Raw genomic sequence first — 22,760 nt, forward strand, 5'->3', positions numbered from 1 at the left:
GGATCGATCACCTTGGCATAGGGAAGCCAGGGCCCTAGAAGCCTCCCTACCAAAAACTGAACGGTCAAAAACCCGAATCATCTCCTCTTTAAAGTTCTGGTAATTGTTTGAACAATCAGCCCTTGCCTCCCAGATAGCTGTGCCCCACTCTCGAGCCCGGCCAGTAAGGAGTGAAATGACGTAAGCAACCCGAGCTCTCTCTCTAGAGTATGTGTTGGGTTGGAGAGAGAACACAATATCACACTGGGTGAGAAAGGAGCGGCACTCCTTGGGCTGCCCGGAGTAGCAAGGTGGGTTATTAACCCTAGGTTCCGGAGGCTCGGCAGACCAGGAAGTAACAGGTGGCACGAGACGAAGACTCTGGAACTGTCCAGAGAGGTCGGAAACCTGAGCGGCCAGGTTCTCCATGGCATGACGAGCAGCAGACAATTCCTGCTCGTGTCTGCCGAGCATGGCTCCTTGGATCTCGACGGCAGTGTTACGAGCGTCTGTAGTCGCTGGGTCCATTCCTTGGTCGGATCGTTCTGTTATGCAGGTGAATGAGGACCCAAAAGCGACTTGGCGAAAACAGAGTCTTTAATCCAGTTTAAGGAAATAGCAATACTCCTAGACAAATCGGAGCGGTAAATAAAGCATAAAAACAATTTCACTCGTAATCACGAGAACTGACTGGAGACTCGATAATAAACTGCAGGTTGCCTCGGGAAGGCACTTGACCGTAGCAGACTCAGACACCTGCTCACCACGCAGCATCTGAGGGAAACACGACACGACAGGGCGATACAAAGACACAGCACGGTGAACAATATACAACGATCCGACAGGACAGAAACGGAAAACAAGGGGAGAAATAGGGACTCTAATCAGGGGAAAAGATAGGGAACAGGTGTGGGAAGACTAAATGATTGATTAGGGGAATAGGAACAGCTGGGAGCAGGAACGGAACGATAGAGAGAAGAGAGAGAGGAAGGGAGAGAGAAAAAGGGGAACGAACCTAAAAAGACCAGCAGGGGGAAAACGAACAGAAGGAAAAGCAAAATGACAAGACAATATAAGACAAAACATGACATACCCACCCATTACCGTGGAAACAATCAGACTTTGAAGATGAGCCAGGAAACTGGCAGCCCTTCAGTTAGTTCAGCCGTATCCTCATCATCTCCACTTTATTTAGTTTTCTTCCACCGAGTCTCCTTGACAGATTCAGGATGAGTTAATACGTGTCTGAGTTTAGTTGTGAACGAAAAACAACCATTTCTAAGTTATTCTTTGTCTCCTGCCCTCTACTGTGTGTTTGCTCTGCTGACCCTGGTATGACCTAGTGTTGTTCCTCTTCTGGTGTCACATGTTTAAGTCCTATTAAAGTCCAGGTAAGGGAATGTGTGTTAGTCTATTAGATCACATGAAACAGCAATGAACAGGTGCAGTATAGGCCACGGTTCCACTCACTCACCATGCTACATGCCCTTCTACACACACACACACACACACACACACACACACACACACACACACACACACACACACACACACACACACACACACACACACACACACACACACACACACACACACACACACACACACACACACACACACACACACACACACACACAAAGCTACATAGCAGAGTGGTCGACTGGACATGACAGATTTACTGACCATGACAACTGGGGGAAGGGTTGTCAGGGGGAAGGGCAGAATGAAGGAGAGGAGAGAGGGGACTGGGGGGTTAGGGCCTCAGAACAATATGTGTCCCAAATGGCACCCCATTCCCTATATAATGGACTACTTTTGACTGGGGGCACATAGGGCTTTCTGTTTTACCTGGTAATTCATTACCCACCTAGTGTCCCAGGTCTAATTTAGTCCCTGATTAGAGGGAAACCAAATTTAAAAAAGCAGTGGAACTGGCTTCGAAGTCCGTATTAGAATGTGATGAATATAGGCAATGAGAAGCCATTTGGAACTCAGATTCAGACCCGCCATGTAGTTTCTCTTTCACTCTTTCATTCCTCCCACCTCACATCTGCCAGCTGTACTGTAGAAACACATGGGTCTGTCTCCCTCCTCTACCTTCATCCCTCCTCTACCATCCTCTCTTAATTTCCCTCCTCTCCCTTTAATCCTCCATCTCCTCCTCTCCCTTCATCCCTCCTCTCCCTTCATCTCTCCATCTCCTCCTCTACCTTCATCCCTCCTCTCCCATCCTCTCTTAATTTCCCTCCTCTCCCTTTAATCCTCCATCTCCTACACTCCCTTCATCTCTCCATCTCCTCCTCTCCCTTCATCTCTCCATTTCCTCCTCTCCATTTCCTCCTCTCCCTTCATCTCTCATTCTCCCTCCTCTCCCTTCATCTCTCCATCTCCTCCTCTCCCTTCATCTCTCCATCTCCTCCTCTCCATCTCCTCCTCTCCCTTCATCTCTCCATCTCCTCCTCTCCATCTCCTCCTCTCCCTTCATCTCTCCATCTCCTCCTCTCCCTTCATCTCTCCATCTCCTCCTCTCCCTTCATCTCTCCATCTCCTCCTCTCCCTTCATCTCTCCATCTCCTCCTCTCCCTTCATCTCTTCATCTCCCTCCGCTCCCTTCATCTCTCCATTTCCTCCTCTCCATCTCCTCCTCTCCATCTCCTCCTCTCCATCTCCTCCTCTCCCTTCATCTCTCCATCTCCTCCTCTCCCTTCATCTCTCCATCTCCTCCTCTCCCTTCATCTCTCCATCTCCTCTCCCTTCATCTCTCCATCTCCTCCTCTCCCTTCATCTCTCCATTTCCTCCTCTCCCTTCATCTCTCATTCTCCCTCCTCTCCCTTCATCTCTCCATTTCCTCCTCTCCCTTCATCTCTCATTCTCCCTCCTCTCCCTTCATCTCTCCATCTCCTCCTCTCCCTTCATCTCTCCATTTCCTCCTCTCCCTTCATCTCTCATTCTCCCTCCTCTCCCTTCATCTCTCCATCTCCTCCTCTCCCTTCATCTCTTTATCTCCCTCCTCTCCATTTTCTCCCTTCATTCCCGTCATCCCTCATTTCACACTGTTTAGGCTGAGGTGCTTGGAGCCACTGTTATAAACCTGCCTTTCATGCCAATAGTATGTGTGCGTGCGCGTGTAAGCGTCTACATGCTATGACTTGTCATTTTGTGTGTGTGTTTGATGTCTGTGTGTGGTGTTGCTCTCTCCGTGGTCAGTATGGTAACAGGCAGTGCTGCCCTCCAGGAATACAGAGCTTTGAATTCCACTTCAAACAGGACTGATAAAACAACCCACACACACACAGACTAACCTTTATCTCTTAATTACTATGAAGCCAATTAAACCTTCTACTTTATACTTCCTCCTCTGCACTGATAACTCCCACTGAATATACTGTGGCTGTGTGTGTGTGTTTGCCTGTTCTTGTGTGCATGCGAGTGTGTTTGTGCTGATACATATGCCTCCCACCAAATATAGGCAGGGAGTCTAGCTGTCCTACAGGTACCCATAATACCACCGTGAAATTACTCGGATGAAAAGATTTTGAGATAGGAACATGTCCTGAAAACAAACAGCTTTTCCATTATAAATGTTTTGAAGTGCAAATAATGTGTTCAGAAGCTTAACTGCTTCTGGCGCTGAATGAATTCCCTCTCATGTCGATCTTCATTTTTGTTGTTGTTGACTGTTGTTGTTTACAAAGACAAACATCCACATATGTACGTGTGTGTGTGTTTCCTGTACTCACTGTACTGTCACTTTGGATGAAAGTGTCTGTTAGGTGAGACTCATTGTGAAGTGATCGTTTCTGAGGGTGCTGATAATTAGGTTCTGTGTGTGTGTGTTTAGGAGGCAACAGGCTGAAGAACCAGGTGTTCAGGCTGAACTGGGCCTGGGTCTCCCTGGAGAAGGAGTACTATGTGGTGGACGAGGAGGCCAAGTACCTGGAGGTGGTCCTCAAACGACGAGGATACCTGGGAGAGACATCCTTTGTCAGTGAGTCAAACTACCTTCTAATTATACTCCTCATTATGCACATTGTCTGTGTCCTGAATGGCACTCTATTCCCATCAGAGTCAGTACATCCATAGACATCATCATGACATCCTTGGCTCTATCCCTCCAGGGAAGCTCCATAGCTTTTCTGCCTGTCATGTTCATGTAGCGGATGGCTGAGTTAGCATGGCCCAGTGACGTCACCTGCCCCTAGATCTAAGAGCCAACTGTCGCTCATGGTCCAATCACTCCTTGTCCAATTTTCACATATTCTAAAGGAAGGGGATGTTAATGGATGTCCTGACAAAAGTAGTGCACTCTATATGCCATTTGGGACATTGCCTTGGAGATCAAATAGAAAGGTGCCATTTGGGACACACACCAAGAATAATGGAGGGCCAATCTCTTGACTCAGACAGAGCAGGGGAGGGACAGAACTTCAGGGTCATACAGTAAACAGCCTTTCACCCCTGACTCCTCTCCTCGGGGCGGGATTTGTTATTTTAGCCAATCAGACAGGACGACCCTCCTGGGGACAGCAAGGGCTCACGGGAGAGGTTACGCAGAGTTGGTGGTCGTCAGAAAGACGCCCGCTGTTGCCGAGTTAGACGCCTCTCTCTGTGAACATTCCTTAAATTTTACTGTCCCGGACCAGAATAGGGAGTAAACACAGTGCAACAAAAGATGGGACAGTAAACCATAGTTTTATATCACAAAGTTTATTCACAGGGTTTATAACAACAGTAAACCATAGTTTTATATCACAAAGTTTATACACAGGGTTTATAATAACAGTAAACCTTAGTTTATAACACAAAGTTTATACACAGGGTTTATAACAACAGTAAACCATAGTTTTATATCACAAAGTTTATACACAGGGTTTATAACAACAGTAAACCATAGTTTTATATCACAAAGTTTATACACAGGGTTTATAACAACCGTAAACCATAGTTTTATATCACAAAGTTTATACACAGGGTTTATAACAACAGTAAACCTTAGTTTATAACACAAAGTTTATACACAGGGTGTATAACAACAGTAAACCATAGTTTTATATCACAAAGTTTATACACAGGGTGTATAACAACAGTAAACCATAGTTTTATATCACAAAGTTTATACACAGGGTTTATAACAAAAGTAAACCTTAGTTTTATAACACAAGTTTATACACAGGGTTTATAACAAAGATTTTATGGCTGACTACTACTGGCACCACTGGTATGGTTTTCATTGTTTTTGTCTGGAATCGCTATATGTTCGGGACGTCAATAAAGTTATGCTAGTTTGAATAGCTGAAGTGTGAGGTCAGATCAGATGGGTGTACTGAGTTGTCCCCAGCTGTGTCTCACTGTGTCTTTGCTAGCTTTGAGGCTGTGGTGTGTTACATTGTTCCTGTGTGCATCCCAAATGGCCCGAAATATTCTCTATATATTGCACTACTTTTGACCAGGGCCCATTGTTGGCCACAGGGCTCTGGTCTAATGTACAGCATTATATATGGAATAGAGTACCAATTTGGAAGCAGCCCTGTGTCTCTGCTAGCTAATGATCTCGCTCTCCCTCAGTGGGTATGCAGATAATATGCACAAATACGCAGATGATATACAAATAATATGACCATTAGACTGCCCTCTTCAAAAGACAATTAATGTAAAGGAACTAAGGAAGAATCTTTTTCTTGAAGAACACAACGAAGAGGGGTATATCACCCTTTAGATAACTAAATTCCATACAGTGGAAACTTCTGAAGCTGTTTTTAAAAGATATTTAAAAAGATTTCTACGGTACTCCCCTAAATGTGATAGTATTTGAGAGTATATTGATATATTTCTCAGATGAACATCATTGCATCAGTGAAAGGCTTGTCTCTCCATGCTTATATGAGGTTAGGCAGAACAGAACAGGAGATATTTGGGATGCATCCCAAATGGCACCCTATTCCCTACATAGTGCACTACTTTTAACCAGAGACCTATGGTAGGCCACTATATAGGGAATAGGGTGCATTTAGGAACACCTCCAGAAGCACACACAGGACACTGACATTCTTTTCTGCTCCTTAATGTGTTTAATGGATCTCAAACTTTAAAGGATAGAGGGAGACAGAAAGAAAAAGCCAAACCTTCAGATGAAGCAGGCTCACAGGGTTCAGATCAGTCTGACAGATCCACTACCCATCTGCCTGGGTGCTTCACACAGAGAGGAGACAGCGGATATCTGCTCCATCCCAGCCCTGATGACAAGACCTAGGATGCGTCTGAAATGGCACCCTATTCCTTATATAGTGCACTACTTTTAACTGGACGCCTGGTTCTTTTATTGGACGTTGTGAGGCGTTCGGTAGCGTCGTGTGCATCACGGGCAGTGATAGTCTAGCATCTATGTAGAGCTAGCCTGCTGCTTTATAAGCTAAACATGTCAGCCTAGAGCTGCTGCTGGGATCAGGGCGCTGTAGTCCTCCTTCTGTTGTGTGAGAGACAGAGCCTGCTTCCCAAATAGCATCCTATTCCCTATATAGTACACTAGTTTTGACCAGAACCCATATAGGGTTCTGGTAAAAAGTAGTGAACTATCAAATCAAATCAAATCAAATTTATTTATATAGCCCTTCGTACATCAGCTGATATCTCAAAGTGCTGTACAGAAACCCAGCCTAAAACCCCAAACAGCAAACAATGCAGGTGTAAAAGCACGGTGGCTAGGAAAAACTCCCTAGAAAGGCCAAAACCTAGGAAGAAACCTAGAGAGGAACCGGGCTATGTGGGGTGGCCAGTCCTCTTCTGGCTGTGCCGGGTAGAGATTATAACAGAAAATGACCAAGATGTTCAAATGTTCATAAATGACCAGCATGGTCAAATAATAATAAGGCAGAACAGTTGAAACTGGAGCAGCAGCACAGTCAGGTGGACTGGGGACAGCAAGGAGCCATCATGTCAGGTAGTCCTGGGGCACGGTCCTAGGGCTCAGGTCCTCCGAGAGAGAGAAAGAAAGAGAGAATTAGAGAGAGCATATGTGGGGTGGCCAGTCCTCTTCTGGCTGTGCCGGGTGGAGATTATAACAGAACGTGGCCAAGATGTTCAAATGTTCATAAATGACCAGCATGGTTGAATAATAGTAAGGCAGAACAGTTGAAACTGGAGCAGGAGCATGGCCAGGTGGACTGGGGACAGCAAGGAGTCCTCATGTCAGGTAGTCCTGGGACATGGTCCTAGGGCCCAGGCCAGTTGAAACTGGAGCAGCAGCATGGCCAGGTGGACTGGGGACAGCAAGGAGTCATCATGTCAGGTAGTCCTGGGGCATGGTTCTAGGGCTCAGGTCCTCCGAGAGAGAGAAAGAAGGAGAGAAGGAGAGAATTAGAGAACGCACACTTAGATTTACACAGGACACCGAATAGGACAGGAGAAGTATTCCAGATAAACAAACTGACCCTAGCCCCCCCGACACATAAACTACTGCAGCATAAATACTGGAGGCTGAGACAGGAGGGGTCAGGAGACACTGTGGCCCCATCCGAGGACACCCCCGGACAGGGCCAAACAGGAAGGATATAACCCCACCCACTTTGCCAAAGCACAGCCCCCACACCACTAGAGGGAAATCTACAACCACCAACTACTATGTAGGGGATAGGGTTTCATTTGGGATTCAGACAGAGTTAGGGAGCCAACTGTGCTCCTTCCTTCTACACATACAGTGAGGGGAAAAAAGTATTTGATCCCCTGCTGATTTTGTATGTTTGCCCACTGACAAAGAAATTATCAGTGTATCATTTCAATGGTAGGTTTATTTGAACAGTGAGAGACAGAATAACAACAACAAAAATCCAGAAAAATGCATGTCAAAAATGTTATAAATTTAATGAGGGAAATAAGTATTTGACCCCTCTGCAAAACATGACAAAACCCTTGTTGGCAATCACAGAGGTCAGACGTTTCTTGTAGTTGGCCACCAGGTTTGCACACATCTCAGGAGGGATTTTGTCCCACTCCTCTTTGCAGATCTTCTCCAAGTCATTAAGTTTCCCGAGGCTGACGTTTGGCAACTCGAACCTTCAGCTCCCTCCACAGATTGTCTATGGGATTAAGGACTGGAGACTGGCTAGGCCACTCCAGGACCTTAACTTCTTGCGTCGAGCCATCCCGGATCCGGTATCGTGACTACAGCCTCAAGCTCATTACCATAACGCAACGTTAACTATTCATGAAAATCGCAAATGAAATGAAATTAATCTATTTGCTCTCAAGTTTAGCCTTTTGTTAACAACACTGTCATCTCAAATTTTCAAAATATGCTTCTCAACCATTGCAAAACAATCATTTGTGTAACAGTATTGATAGCTAACATAGCATTTTGCGTTAGCATTCAGCAGGCAACATTTTCACAAAAACCACAAAAGCATTCAAATAAAATAATTTACCTTTGAAGAACTTCGGATGTTTTCAATGAGGAGACTCTCAGATAGCAAATGTTCAGTTTTTCCTGAAAGATTATTTGTTTAGGACAAATTCGCTCCGTTTTCTGCATCACGTTTAGCTACGAAAAAAAACCTGTATCCAGGATTGTGTAAATCTATCTGCAAGTTCATTAGCATAACACAACGTTAACTATTCATGAAAATCGCAAATGAAATTAAATTAATCTATTTGCTCTCAAGCTTAGCCTTTTGTTAACAACACTGTCATCTCAGATTTTCAAAATATGCTTTTGAACCATAGCTAAACAAGCATTTGTGTAACAGTATTGATAGTCTAGTATAGGATTATGCCTCTCTTTCAGCATGCAACATTTTCACAAAAACCAGAAAAGAATTCAAATAAAATCATTTACCTTTGAAGAACTTCAGATGTTTTCAATGAGGAGACTCTCAGTTAGATGTTCCGTTTTTACAAAAAATATTATTTGTATGGGTGGTCCTTCTGTAGCTCAGTTGGTAGAGCATGGCGCTTGTAACGCCAGGGTAGTGGTTTCGATTCCCGGGACCACCCATACGTAGAATGTATGCACACATGACTGTAAGTCGCTTTGGATAAAAGCGTCTGCTAAATGGCATATATTATATTATTATATTATATGCCGACAAATACGTCACAATGCTGCAGACACCTTGGGGAAAACGTGGAAAACGTAAGCTGACTACTTGCTCCTCCACAGCCATATAAGGAGTCATTGCCATGAGGCGGTTTCAAAAAATGCAGCAATTCCTGATTTGGATTTTTATCTGGGTTTTTTCTGTAACATCAGTTCTGTGGCACTCACAGACAATATCATTGCAGTTTTGGAAACGTCAGTGTTTTCTATCCAAAGCTGTCAATTATATGCATAGTCGAGCATCTTTTCGTGACAAAATATTTTGTTTAAAACGGGAACGTTTTTCATCCAAAAATGAAAATAGCGCCCCCTATATCCAACTGGTTAATAGTCACAGTGGGAACAACATCCGGTATACACTTCCTGATGGACTCAGTCACCGTGTCAGTGTAACCATGGATTCCGATTGGTCAGACCAGCGTTGAATAGACCTTAACACAGGTACTTCCTGTTTGGGTTTCTGCCTATTGGAAGGGATGTGCAAAATGGAGTCATGATCTTATTTGTCGAAGTGAGAGCGGGTGAGGGCCTTGTAGGCATCCCGGAAGTTGGAGTAGCAGTCGAGTGTACTACAGTCAATCTGTTGATAGAACTTCGGTATCATTTTCCTCAAATTTGCTTGGTTAAAATCCCCAGCTATAATAAATGCGGTCTCAGGATATGTCAAATCAAATCAAAGTTTATTTGTCACATACACATGGTTAGCAGATATTAATGCGAGTGTAGCGAAATGCTTGTGCTTCTAGTTCCGACAATGCAGTAATAACCAACAAGTAATCTAACTTACAATTCCAAAACTACTGTCTTATACACAGTGTAAGGGGATAAAGAATATGTACATAAAGATATATGAATGAGTGATGGTACAGAGCAGCATAGGCAAGATACAGTAGATGGTATCGAGTACAGTATATACATATGAGATGAGTATGTAAACAAAATGGCATAGTTAAAGTGGCTAGTGATACATGTATTACATAAGGATGCAGTCGATGATATAGAGTACAGTATATACGTATACATATGAGATGAATAATGTAGGGTATGTAAACATTATATTAGGTAGCATTGTTTAAAGTGGCAAGTGATATATTTACATTTCCCATCAATTCCCATTATTAAAGTGGCTGGAGTTGAGTCAGTGTCAGTGTCAGTGTGTTGGCAGCAGCCACTCAATGTTAGTGGTGGCTGTTTAACAGTCTGATGGCCTTGAGATAGAAGCTGTTTTTCAGTCTCTCGGTCCCAGCTTTGATGCACCTGTACTGACCTCGCCTTCTGGATGATAGCGGGGTGAACAGGCAGTGGCTCGGGTGGTTGATGATCTTTATGGCCTTCCTGTAACATCGGGTGGTGTAGGTGTCCTGGAGGGCAGGAAGTTTGCCCCGGTGACACATTGTGCAGACCTCACTACCCTCTGGAGAGCCTTACGGTTGTGGGTGGAGCAGTTGCCGTACCAGGCGGTGATACAGCCCGCCAGGATGCTCTCGATTGTGCATCTGTAGAAGTTTGTGAGTGCTTTTGGTGACAAGCCGAATTTCTTCAGCCTCCGTAGGTTGAAGAGGCGCTGCTGCGCCTTCTTCACGATGCTGTCTGTGTGAGTGGACCAATTCAGTTTGTCTGTGATGTGTATGCCGAGGAACTTAAAACTTGCTACCCTCTCCACTACTGTTCCATCGATGTGGATAGGGGGGTGTTCCCTCTGCTGTTTCCTGAAGTCCACAATCATCTCCTTAGTTTTGTTGACGTTGAGTGTGAGGTTATTTTCCTGACACCACACTCCGAGGGCCCTCACCTCCTCCCTGTAGGCCGTCTCGTCGTTGTTGGTAATCAAGCCTACCACTGTTGTGTCGTCCGCAAACTTGATGATTGATTTGGAGGCGTGCGTGGCCACGCAGTCGTGGGTGAACAGGGAGTACAGGAGAGGGCTCAGAACGCACCCTTGTAGGGCCCCAGTGTTGAGGATCAGCGGGGTGGAGATGTTGTTGCCTACCCTCACCACCTGGGGGCGGCCCGTCAGGAAGTCCAGTACCCAGTTGCACAGGGCGGGGTCGAGACCCAGGGTCGAGCTTGGAGCTTGGAGGGTACTATGGTGTTGAATGCCGAGCTGTAGTCGATGAACAGCATTCTCACATAGGTATTCCTCTTGTCCAGATGGGTTAGGGCAGTGTGCAGTGTGGTTGAGATTTCATCGTCTGTGGACCTATTTGGGCGGTAAGCAAATTGGAGTGGGTCTAGGCCCTAGACTCTAGGGTGTCAGGTAGGGTGGAGGTGATATGGTCCTTGACTAGTCCCTCAAAGCACTTCATGATGACGGAAGTGAGTGCTACGGGGCGGCAGTTGTTTAGCTCAGTTACCTTAGCTTTCTTGGGAACAGGAACAATGGTGGCCCTCTTGAAGCATGTGGGAACAGCAGACTGGTATAGGGATTGATTGAATATGTCCGTAAACACACCGGCCAGCTGGTCTGCGCATGCTCTGAGGGCGCGGCTGGGGATGCCGCCTGGGCCTGCAGCCTTGCGAGGGTTAACACGTTTAAATGTCTTACTCACCTCGGCTGCAGTGAAGGAGAGTCCACATGTTTTCGTTGCAGGCCGTGTCAGTGGCATTGTATTGTCCTCAAAGCGGGCAAAAAAGTTATTTAGTCTGCCTGGGAGCAAGACATCCTGGTCCATGACTGGGCTGGATTTCTTCTTGTAGTCCGTGATTGACTGTAGACCCTGCCACATGCCTCTTGTCTGAGCCGTTGAATTTAGATTCTACTTTGTCTCTGTACTGACGCTTAGCTTGTTTGATAGCCTTGCGGAGGGAATAGCTGCACTGTTTGTATTCGGTCATGTTACTAGTCACCTTGCCCTGATTAAAAGCAGTGGTCGCACTTTCAGTTTCACGCGAATGCTTCCATCAATCCACGGTTTCTGGTTAGGGAATGTTTTAATCGTTGCTATGGGAGCGACATCTTCAACGCACGTTCTAATGAACTCGCACACCAAATCAGCGTATTCATCAATATTGTTATCTGACGCAATACGAAACATATCCCAGTCCACGTGATGGAAGCAGTCTTGGAGTGTGGAGTCAGCTTGGTCGGACCAGCGTTGGACAGACCTCAGCGTGGGAGCCTCTTGTTTTAGTTTCTGTCTGTAGGCAGGGATCAACAAAATGGAGTCGTGGTCAGCTTTTCCGAAAAGAGGGCGGGGCAGGGCCTTATATGCGTCGCGGAAGTTAGATTAACAATGATCCAAGGTTTTTCCACCCCTGGTTGCGCAATCGATATGCTGATAAAATTTAGGGAGTCTTGTTTTCAGATTAGCCTTGTTAAAATCCCCAGCTACAATGAATATGAATGCAGCCTCCGGATAAATTGATTCCAGTTTGCAAAGAGTCAAATAAAGTTTGTTCAGAGCCATCGATGTGTCTGCTTGGGGGGGGGTGGGTATATACGGCTGTGATTATAATCGAAGATAATTATCTTGGGAGGTAACATGGTCGGCATTTGATTGTGAGGTATTCTAGGCCGGGTGAAAAAAAGGACTTGAGTTTCTGTATGTTATCACAATCACACTGAGTAGTTAATCATGAAACATACAACCCCGTCTTTCTTATTCCCGGAGAGTTCTTTATTCCTGTCTGCGCGATGTACTGAGAACTCAGCTGGCTGTGTGGACGCGGACAGTATATCCGGAGAGAGCAATGATTCCGTGAAACGGAGTACGTTACAGTCCCTGATGTCTCTCTGGAAGGAGATCCTCGCCCTGAGCTCATCTACTTTAATGTTCAGAGACTGAACATTAGCGAGTAATATATTCGGAAGTGGTGGATGGTGTGCACGCTTCCAGAGGCTGACTAGAAGTCCTCTCTGAATACCTCTTCTCCACCGGTGGCGTCTTGGGAGCAGCCTCTGGGATAAGTTCAATTGCCCTGGGGTGTACGAACAAAGGATCCAATTCGGGAAAGTTGTATTCCTGTTTGTAATGCTGGTGAGTTACCGTCGCTCTGATATACAAAAGTTATTTCCGGCTGTATATAATAACACACAAAACTTTCTGGGCTAATAATGTAAGAAATAACACACAAAAAAAAACAAAATTCTGCAAAGTTGCTGAGGAGCTAGAAGCAGAGCTGCCATGTCTGTTGGTGCCATCTTGCCAGTAATATCCTGGCTCTGTTGAGCTCATCCACGTTATCTATGAACACATGTGAGCAAGAACTGTAGGAGCCCAAGAACACTTACAGGGCCCATTTCCTTTCTCGATGCAGGCGTATCAAAGCTCACTTTCACCTTCATTTCTTCAAAGAATGAAATGGTAATTTTGGTCCAAAACCCCAACTCGTACGTTTCTGCCTCCATCTGTGCACCGTTGAAACTCTTTACTGTTGTCTTTTCTCTTCCTCACTTGAATCTCTCTCTCTCTCTCTCTCTCTCTCTCTCTCTCTCTCTCTCTCTCTCTCTCTCTCTCTCTCTCTCTCTCTCTCTCTCGCTCTCTCGCTCTCTCTTGCTCTTTTATCTTCTCTCTCTTCTCACTCTTGCTCTTCTCTCTCTTTCTCTCTGTCTCTGTTCAGAGGAAGCGTGGAAAGTATCTGCTTCTTCATGTATTTGTTTTTTTGTTGATATTATTTATTTATATTTTTGTTGGTCTAGCTCAGCCATGGGGTCTGCTTGGCTGCTATCATCTATTTACCGGGGACCTCCTGCTGGGAGCTAGCGCAGGGAGCGTGTGTGTGTGTAACACTTCATTGTGGCTGTGTAGCTAGCTGAGCAGCAGGAGGCCTGCCATCGTCACCAGCCCTGTGACAGCAGGTCTGATCAAACAACACTGGAACAAACTATTACCAGCCAGCTGGGCAGGCTAGACTCAGTAGGCTGGGCAGTAACAACAATGGCAATCTACCAATACTTCTGCACTACCTGCATAGACAACCTTGTTTTAAGTTGATTCTGCTTTACCCACAAGATAGATAACCTTGACACAATTAAGCTATCTTGAAAGGAAGCAAAACTATCTCCCAATGTGGCATGGTAGGTAATTGACCTTGGTAAGATTGACATATATTACAGTGTCCTCTGTGTTCAGCCAGAGCACTAGGGGCCAGATTGAGTGACAGCAGAGGGAATAGGCTCTGCTGTCAAGACATACTGATTACCATTCCGTGATTACCATACTCCCTCCTCCCGGTCCACTTCAGGGCCATCTGCTAGCTGACACATCACAACTTCATCTAACACTGACTGCTTCTCTGACCCCATCTCTGACTGGGCTCTGTTCTCAGTTGTTGACTGGTTATTATATCTGGATGCTACCTTTTGACCTTATATTGTTCAATCCCATATTATAAGAACTTTTTTATGTTTATTGCTTCTAGGTCCTAATAATTTCCTCTTCCTCCTCCTCCCCTCTCTCATCTCCTCCCTCCTCGCCCAGGCATCGGCACCAGAGATGGTACGGCGGAGAAGGATAAGGACTTCCGTGGTAAAGCCCAGAAGCAGGTCCAGTTTAACCCAGGTCAGAGCACGGCTACATGGAGGGTGAGGATCTTGCAGGATGGAGTGTATGAGCAGTCTGAGGCCTTCCAGATTGTTCTGTCAGAACCTGTCATGGCTGCCCTGGAGTTCCCTGACACAGGCACTGTGGAGATCCTCGACCCAGCTGATGGTATGTACTACAGGTCCATGATCCAGAGTAGCTTGTTTTAACAGTCTAAACAGTGTAGTGTTCAAATGACTAATGCTTTATAAGTCATTACTACAGGTAGGTTATTCATCAGTCTTAGCAGAGATGATTGGTCTGAGGTTATCTCTATGGGAGAGGCAGGGTTTTATATTAGGTAAGTGAGAACATCCAGGTCAGTGGATAACAAGACATGGACCTTTCTCAGCCTCATTAGTGTGTCTCATGTTAGTGAAGCTGCTCTCGGCCTTTTATCAATCCCTGGCTTGGCCCCAGAGCATAACCACAGCATGAAATCATGATGAGAGTCAAGTTTTAGAGCTGGGTTTAGCCTACCTGCCTGAGTAAAGGGAGACAGGATACTATCATATTGGTCACATCATGGAAACCAACATGGGTGTTATACTTGGATTAAGGTTGCAAAATTCCCACATTTCCTGCTTATTCCCTCAATCACTCCTGATTCCAGGAATCTTCCAACCGGGATTTCTGGAAAACCTGGTAATTTTGGGACGGTTTCTGGAGTTTTCCAACCCCAGGTTAGATACAGTGATCAGCAACACTGCAACAATAATATATATGGGAAGTTATTTTCTCCAGAAAGGTAAATGAACAAAAACGGTTAAATTGGGTATGGAGAATCCCAGGGTTAGGGTCAGGTCCAGGGTATGGATGGAGAACACTAGACTGGCGCCTTCCCTGGGCTCTCATGTTGTTTACACAAGGCCTGTGTCCCAAATGACACCATATTCCCTATTGGTACTGATCGAAAGTAGGGCACTACATAGGGAATAGGATGCTATTAGTGACGTAGTTAAAGTATCTAAATACAGTTCAGACAAACAAGGTTTTTAAAAACAGCAGCTCAGCCATTCATTCCCCTGTGATACTGTAGTTGGAAGGCTGAGGGAGGGAAGCTCTTGCAAAATTGACATATAAATTATGCCTCTCCTCTCCTTCCCCCTCTGGGGTCCCTCTGTGTGAGAGGAGGAATATTCTGTCAACAACTTACATTGGTTAAAATATATGGAGGATGGTACTGTTTGTCTCACAAAACACTCTAGTCCCTTGAGGGAAATGATAACTTGCAGCTATCAATATTAAGATTTTAACATTACACACTAAAATATCATTCTGCTTCCTGACCATACTATTTTAGATTTCCATGATCTCCCAGCTTCTCAGAGTATGCCTGTTTCTCAAATGGCACCCTATTCCGTTTTTAGTGCACTACTTTTGACCAGAGCCCTATGGGAATAGGGTGTCATTTGGGACTTGTCTTACAACTGACCCAGTTTCTAGCAGCTCCTTTAAATGTGAATCTCTTCAACTCAGAAGAGTTCAAGTTTAGTCAGAGAGAGAGAGAGGGGAGAAACTATCCACATTAACGCCTGTCAGCTTGGAGCTTAAAGTATGTTCTGCCTTGGCAGGAGCTAGTATTAAGGGCTATAAGCTTGAAGGTTCTGCCAGCCTGAGTAGGAGATAGAACATCTACTTGTCTACAAAAGGGCTGGGCAGGGAGCCATTGGTCCAGTGTCCTGGTCAGTCAGTAATTGGTCAGGTATGACTGTTGGGATTTTGAGAGTTCTGGCCCTGCTGGCACCTTATTAGCACAGACATCCAGATTCACAATTAGAGTAAATAATAGGTTTTAAGAAGAATAAACGTAACAGTGATAGAGATAATATTATAAAAATGTCTATGTGAGGTAGGTACTTCTTAGTGTAGGCCTCTGGAATATATCTTAGGTCTAGTAACTTAGACACAGTCATGCTATGCAGAATAAAGGAGGAGAGGAGAGATAAGGAGAGGAGAGGACAGAACAGGGGGAGTGACTTTATAAGACTGTAAAAAAGACCAATGGTTTGAACAGGTCTCTGCTTGCTAACAGAATCAAGACACAGGCCCACTTTTACTGTTCTTCTTCGCATGCAAAGTCTACAGTACGGAAGCTGGACTTTTCCTATTAACAATTCACTAAATGTATATGTATTTCCCTGATTGGTCCCTGTGCGTCAACTGTTAGAGAGGCTTCTGGGTAGTTGTCTGTGCCAACCACTGATGTTAGACATCATATCCTCTGGATGGATCATAAATGATGCCCTATTCCCAATATAGTGCCCTACTTTTGACCAGGACCTGCATAGGACTCCGGTCAAAGGGAGTGTACTATAAAAGGAATAGGGTGCCATTTGAGACGCAGACTATGTGTTCTGATAGTCTGCCTCTGTTCACTGGGTCAACACATCCTTTATAGAACTCTGTTAAGCCCTCAGAGAGGAGCCTGGACCAGAGCACCAGCAGCAACATACTGTAACTCAGACAGAAATATTTAACACATTGTTTTACCCTCTTCTCATCAGCGTAGCTTGTGTATTAAGTACGTACGCAGTGAGTAGGATGTGAGGGTTTGTCTCTCTTTGTCTCCCCCCTCTGACTCTCTCGCTCTGTCTCACCCCCACTGCCTCTCTCGCTCTGTCTCACCCCCACTGCCTCTCTCGCTCTGTCTCACCCCCTGCCTCTCTCGCTCTGTCTCACCCCCTGCCTCTCTCGCTCTGTCTCACCCCCACTGCCTCTCTCGCTCTGTCTCCCCCCACTGCCTCTCTCGCTCTGTCTCACCCCCACTGCCTCTCTCGCTCTGTCTCACCCCCACTGCCTCTCTCGCTCTGTCTCACCCCCACTGCCTCTCTCGCTCTGTCTCACCCCCACTGCCTCTCTCGCTCTGTCTCACCCCCACTGCCTCTCTCGCTCTGTCTCACCCCCACTGCCTCTCTCGCTCTGTCTCACCCCCACTGCCTCTCTCGCTCTGTCTCACCCCCACTGCCTCTCTCGCTCTGTCTCCCCCACTGCCTCTCTCGCTCTGTCTCACCCCCACTGCCTCTCTCGCTCTGTCTCACCCCCACTGCCTCTCTCGCTCTGTCTCACCCCCACTGCCTCTCTCGCTCTGTCTCACCCCCACTGCCTCTCTCGCTCTGTCTCACCCCCACTGCCTCTCTCGCTCTGTCTCCCCCCACTGCCTCTCTCGCTCTGTCTCCCCCCTGCCTCTCTCGCTCTGTCTCACCCCCACTGCCTCTCTCGCTCTGTCTCACCCCCACTGCCTCTCTCGCTCTGTCTCACCCCCACTGCCTCTCTCGCTCTGTCTCACCCCCCTGCCTCTCTCGCTCTGTCTCACCCCCACTGCCTCTCTCGCTCTGTCTCACCCCCACTGCCTCTCTCGCTCTGTCTCACCCCCACTGCCTCTCTCGCTCTGTCTCACCCCACTGCCTCTCTCGCTCTGTCTCTCCCCCACTGCCTCTCTCGCTCTGTCTCACCCCCCTGCCTCTCTCGCTCTGTCTCACCCCCCTGCCTCTCTCGCTCTGTCTCACCCCCACTGCCTCTCTCGCTCTGTCTCACCCCCACTGCCTCTCTCGCTCTGTCTCACCCCCACTGCCTCTCTCGCTCTGTCTCACCCCCACTGCCTCTCTCGCTCTGTCTCACCCCCTGCCTCTCTCGCTCTGTCTCACCCCCACTGCCTCTCTCGCTCTGTCTCACCCCCCCTGCCTCTCTCGCTCTGTCTCACCCCCCCACTGCCTCTCTCGCTCTGTCTCACCCCCACTGCCTCTCTCGCTCTGTCTCACCCCCACTGCCTCTCTCGCTCTGTCTCACCGCCACTGCCTCTCTCGCTCTGTCTCACCCCCCTGCCTCTCTCGCTCTGTCTCACCCCCACTGCCTCTCTCGCTCTGTCTCACCCCCCACTGCCTCTCTCGCTCTGTCTCACCCCCCTGCCTCTCTCGCTCTGTCTCACCCCCACTGCCTCTCTCGCTCTGTCTCACCCCCACTGCCTCTCTCGCTCTGTCTCACCCCCCTGCCTCTCTCGCTCTGTCTCACCCCCACTGCCTCTCTCGCTCTGTCTCACCCCCACTGCCTCTCTCGCTCTGTCTCACCCCCTGCCTCTCTCGCTCTGTCTCACCCCCACTGCCTCTCTCGCTCTGTCTCACCCCCACTGCCTCTCTCGCTCTGTCTCACCCCCACTGCCTCTCTCGCTCTGTCTCTCTGTCCCCCCCTGCCTCTCTCGCTCTGTCTCACCCCCCCCTGCCTCTCTCGCTCTGTCTCACCCCCCTGCCTCTCTCGCTTTGTCTCACCCCCCCCCACCCCTTTCTTTCCCTGTCCCCCAGAGTCGACAGTGTTCATCCCGTCTGCAGTCTACCCTGTAGAGGAGGACATTGGGGAGCTGCTGATCCCAGTACGCAGGAGTGGTGACATCACACAGGAACTCATGGTCATCTGCTACACACAGCAAGGTACGGTCCACACACACACACACACACACACACACACACACACACACACACACACACACACACACACACACACACACACACACACACACAGAGCTTCAGGTAATGTCCCTGCTAGAGTTCTCTCCTTCTCTTCTCATCCATCTCTCTTTCCTCTCTCCTACAGCCACAGCTACAGGGACCATCCCCACTACAGTCCTGTCCTACTCTGACTACATATCCAGACCTGAGGAACACAACAGTGTCCTGCGCTTTGATAAGGGCGAGATGGAGAAGTCCTGTCGTGTGGTGATCATAGATGACTCTCTGTATGAAGAGGAGGAGAGCTTCAACGTTACCCTCAGTATGCCCATGGGAGGCTGTCTGGGACAGGAGTACCACACTGCCAGGGTCACCATCATACCTGACCTGGATGATGGTAAGATGACCCTTCACTTTTCAATTTTGACCTTTCAAATGCTCGCCTGGAGGACAGGATAACAGTTATCAGCTGAGGAAAGTGTTAATATCACTCTTGACTAGGGATGCGTCCCAAATGGAACCCTATTCCCTACGTAGGGCACTACTTTCGACCAGGTTAGTTCACTCTATAGGGAATAGGGTGCCATTTTGGACGTTTTTTTTAACAATGGAAATGTGTTTTTTCACAACGTGAGGATGAGGAAAAAAAGATTGCTCCTGTCCTGTCACCTCTGGAAGATCATGTTAAGACAACAATGTTAGCAGACTTGTAAACGTTGCTTATAAGCAAAGTAGACAGTTGAGATGGTGTGTAAAAAGGTACATTTACACGTGAATATTATTCATGAAACGTCTAGAACAGATAGATCAAGGGACCTTCAAAAGGTACACAAACACACACACACGAAGAGTGGAAGAGAAGAACCCTCCTCAGGCAAAGTGAATTCATCACTTTACCAATAGAAACAGGCTCCCATCTATTGGATGTGGTTTTGTTTATGTATTGGTTAGATGAGGAGCAAACCGTAAACTTTGAATGAACATATGAAAGAAAAAATAATTGGTATGATAAATGACATATTTGTTGCTATGCTCACTGATACAGGGAAGCATGAGGTACACAGATGATGTAGTACCAACTGAATGAAACCAATAGAGAAATAGTGGCTTGTTTGTGTATGTACATGTGTGCAATGGGCTTTGGTCCAAAGTAGATCACTATGTAAGGAGTAGGGTGACATTTACCCTGTGTGTCTCCTCTTGCTGAATGGAAGCCCTTATTGCAAGTCTCATATCCACATCTGATAGTCTCCTGTACCTCCTATCTGTTCAACCGCACCTCTTGACCACTGCTTTCTTGCATATCTGCCTGACTAGTTCCCTATCTACATACCGTGTGTGTGTGTGTGTGTGTGTGTGTGTGTGTGTGTGTGTGTGTGTGTGTGTGTGTGTGTGTGTGTGTGTGTGTGTGTGTGTGTGTGTGTGTGTGTGTGTGTGTGTGTGTGTGTGTGTGTGTGTGTCCTTGACATCTAAAGGAAGCAACGCTGTGAAGGGTGACAGGCAGGGAACAGTCAATTTGAAAATCCCTTGGTATAATCGCTGAATCTTCCGTTTCAAACTTTCATCCAAACTTTCTGTCTGCACACACACGCACCATCAAAACGTCAGTTTGAAACAGAGCTAATTGGGTCGAAGCAACTCTCCACAGCATTCCAGAACCTTGCTGCTGGAGTTTGAGTCAGAACAGTATTGGAGGAAGCCTGTAGATGGAAAGAAAACCTTGTCTATGCACATCATTAAGATACATTAAACATGGTTAGATCTACACCAGTTGGGCATCTCAAATGACACCCCTTTCCCGAAATTGTGCACTACTTTTGTACATGTCCCAAATGGCACCCTATTCCCTATATAGTACACTTAATTTGCTCAGAACCCTATGGGCCCTGGTCAAAAGTAGTGCACCATGTAGGGAATAGGGTGCCATTTTAGACACAGCCCTGGTTTGACCTACTATCTCAGACTGAGTGAGGATTCACCAGATGTTCTCTCACAGGGTGGACCATCTAGACAGGACGACTCCCCTCTTACCAAACATATCTCTCTAACAGTCCCTCTCATAAATCTGCCTTGGACAGGAAAGTAAATGATAGTTGAGCTCCACTCCCTAATCAAGACAAGAACCATGACGTTCTGGAGGATATCAATCAAATGCAGTACATAGACTGTATGACATATTTGTCTGTTTGCGAGCATGGTTTTGTGTTATCTCTTATTTTAAACAACCTGTGTTTTTAGAATAGAAACACAACACATAGATCTCCAATTCAAGTATCCCGAATACTTTGGGGCATGTATTTATGTATTCCCTGTTTAATGTCCAAATAGTTTCTCAGCCACTAAGCCTCAGACTGTACTGACGTTCTTGGTCACATATTCCCTGTGTGTTGACCGAAACTGGCAGGAAATTATGTCACATATTTCAACCTGTGGGATAGAGAGCTTAGTGAATGATAAGTGTTCCAACTGCATTACTCAGATTGGGTTGCAGGTTCTCTTGTAGCCTCCTTGGGAACAGAGGCAGGCACACTACTTCAAGTGTGTGTGTGTGTGTGTGTGTGTGTGTGTGTGTGTGTGTGTGTGTGTGTGTGTGTGTGTGTGTGTGTGTGTGTGTGTGTGTGTGTGTGTGTGTGTGTGTGTGTGTGTGTGTGTGTGTGTGTGCGCGCAAGACCTGGCTGCCACATGAGGAAGGGGTTACATGCTTGAGATGGCTCTGCTGTACAGTAGCTCCTTCCCCCTACTGTTCCTTGGTGTCAGAGTAGCTGTTGGGATGCTAAACTAAACCTTTAACGGTTTAATAGTCTGTAACCCTGTATAACAGCCCTATAATAGTCTGTAACCCTGTATAACAGCCCTATAATAGTCTGTAACCCTGTATAACAGCCCTGTATAACAGCCCTATAATAGTCTGTAACCCTGTATAACAGCCCTATAATAGTCTGTAACCCTGTATAACAGCCCTGTTTAACACACCTATAATAGTCTGTAACCCTGTATAACAGCCCTGTATAACAGCCCTATAATAGTCTGTAACCCTGTATAACAGCCCTATAATAGTCTGTAACCCTGTATAACAGCCCTATAATAGTCTGTAACCCTGTATAACAGCCCTGTATAACAGCCCTATAATAGTCTGTAACCCTAACCCTATAAGTCTGTACCCTGTATAACAGCCCTATAATCTGTAACCCTGTATAACAGCCCTGTATAACAGCTTTATAACCTATAATAGTCTGTAACCCTTTATAACAGCCCTATAACAGTCTGTAACCCTGTATAACCCTATAATAGTCTGTTAACCTGTATAACAGCCCTGTGTAACACACCTATAATAGTCTGTAACCCTGTATAACAGCCCTGTATAACAGCCCTATAATAGTCTGTAACCCTGTATAACAGCCCTATAATAGTCTGTAACCCTGTATAACAGCCCTATAATAGTCTGTAACCCTGTATAACAGTCCTATAATAGTCTGTAACCCTGTATAACAGCCCTATAATAGTCTGTAACCCTGTATAACAGCCCTATAATAGTCTGTAACCCTGTATAACAGTCCTATAATAGTCTGTTAACCTGTATAACAGCCCTGTATAACAGCCCTATAATAGTCTGTAACCCTGTATAACAACCCTTTATAACAGCCCTATAATAGTCTGTAACCCTGTATAACAGCCCTATAATAGTCTGTTAACCTGTATAACAGCCCTGTGTAACAGCCCTATAATAG

At 46.3% G+C, this 22,760-nt stretch overlaps 1 protein-coding gene across 1 annotated transcript in view; it reads left to right on the forward strand.

Annotated features, from left to right (window-relative positions):
* The window catches only part of LOC124005455 (FRAS1-related extracellular matrix protein 2-like), a 111,056-nt gene that overhangs the window by 44,787 nt on the left and 43,509 nt on the right, over nt 1-22,760 (forward strand). Inside the window, exons 5-8 of the mRNA XM_046314737.1 lie at nt 3,822-3,968; nt 14,489-14,719; nt 18,889-19,014; nt 19,178-19,429. Coding sequence (XP_046170693.1) covers nt 3,822-3,968; nt 14,489-14,719; nt 18,889-19,014; nt 19,178-19,429 — 756 coding nt within the window. The remainder of the gene's footprint in view (nt 1-3,821; nt 3,969-14,488; nt 14,720-18,888; nt 19,015-19,177; nt 19,430-22,760) is intronic.

The sequence above is a fragment of the Oncorhynchus gorbuscha genome, linkage group LG19 (assembly GCF_021184085.1).
Source record: "Oncorhynchus gorbuscha isolate QuinsamMale2020 ecotype Even-year linkage group LG19, OgorEven_v1.0, whole genome shotgun sequence".
NCBI classification, from domain to species: domain Eukaryota; kingdom Metazoa; phylum Chordata; class Actinopteri; order Salmoniformes; family Salmonidae; genus Oncorhynchus; species Oncorhynchus gorbuscha.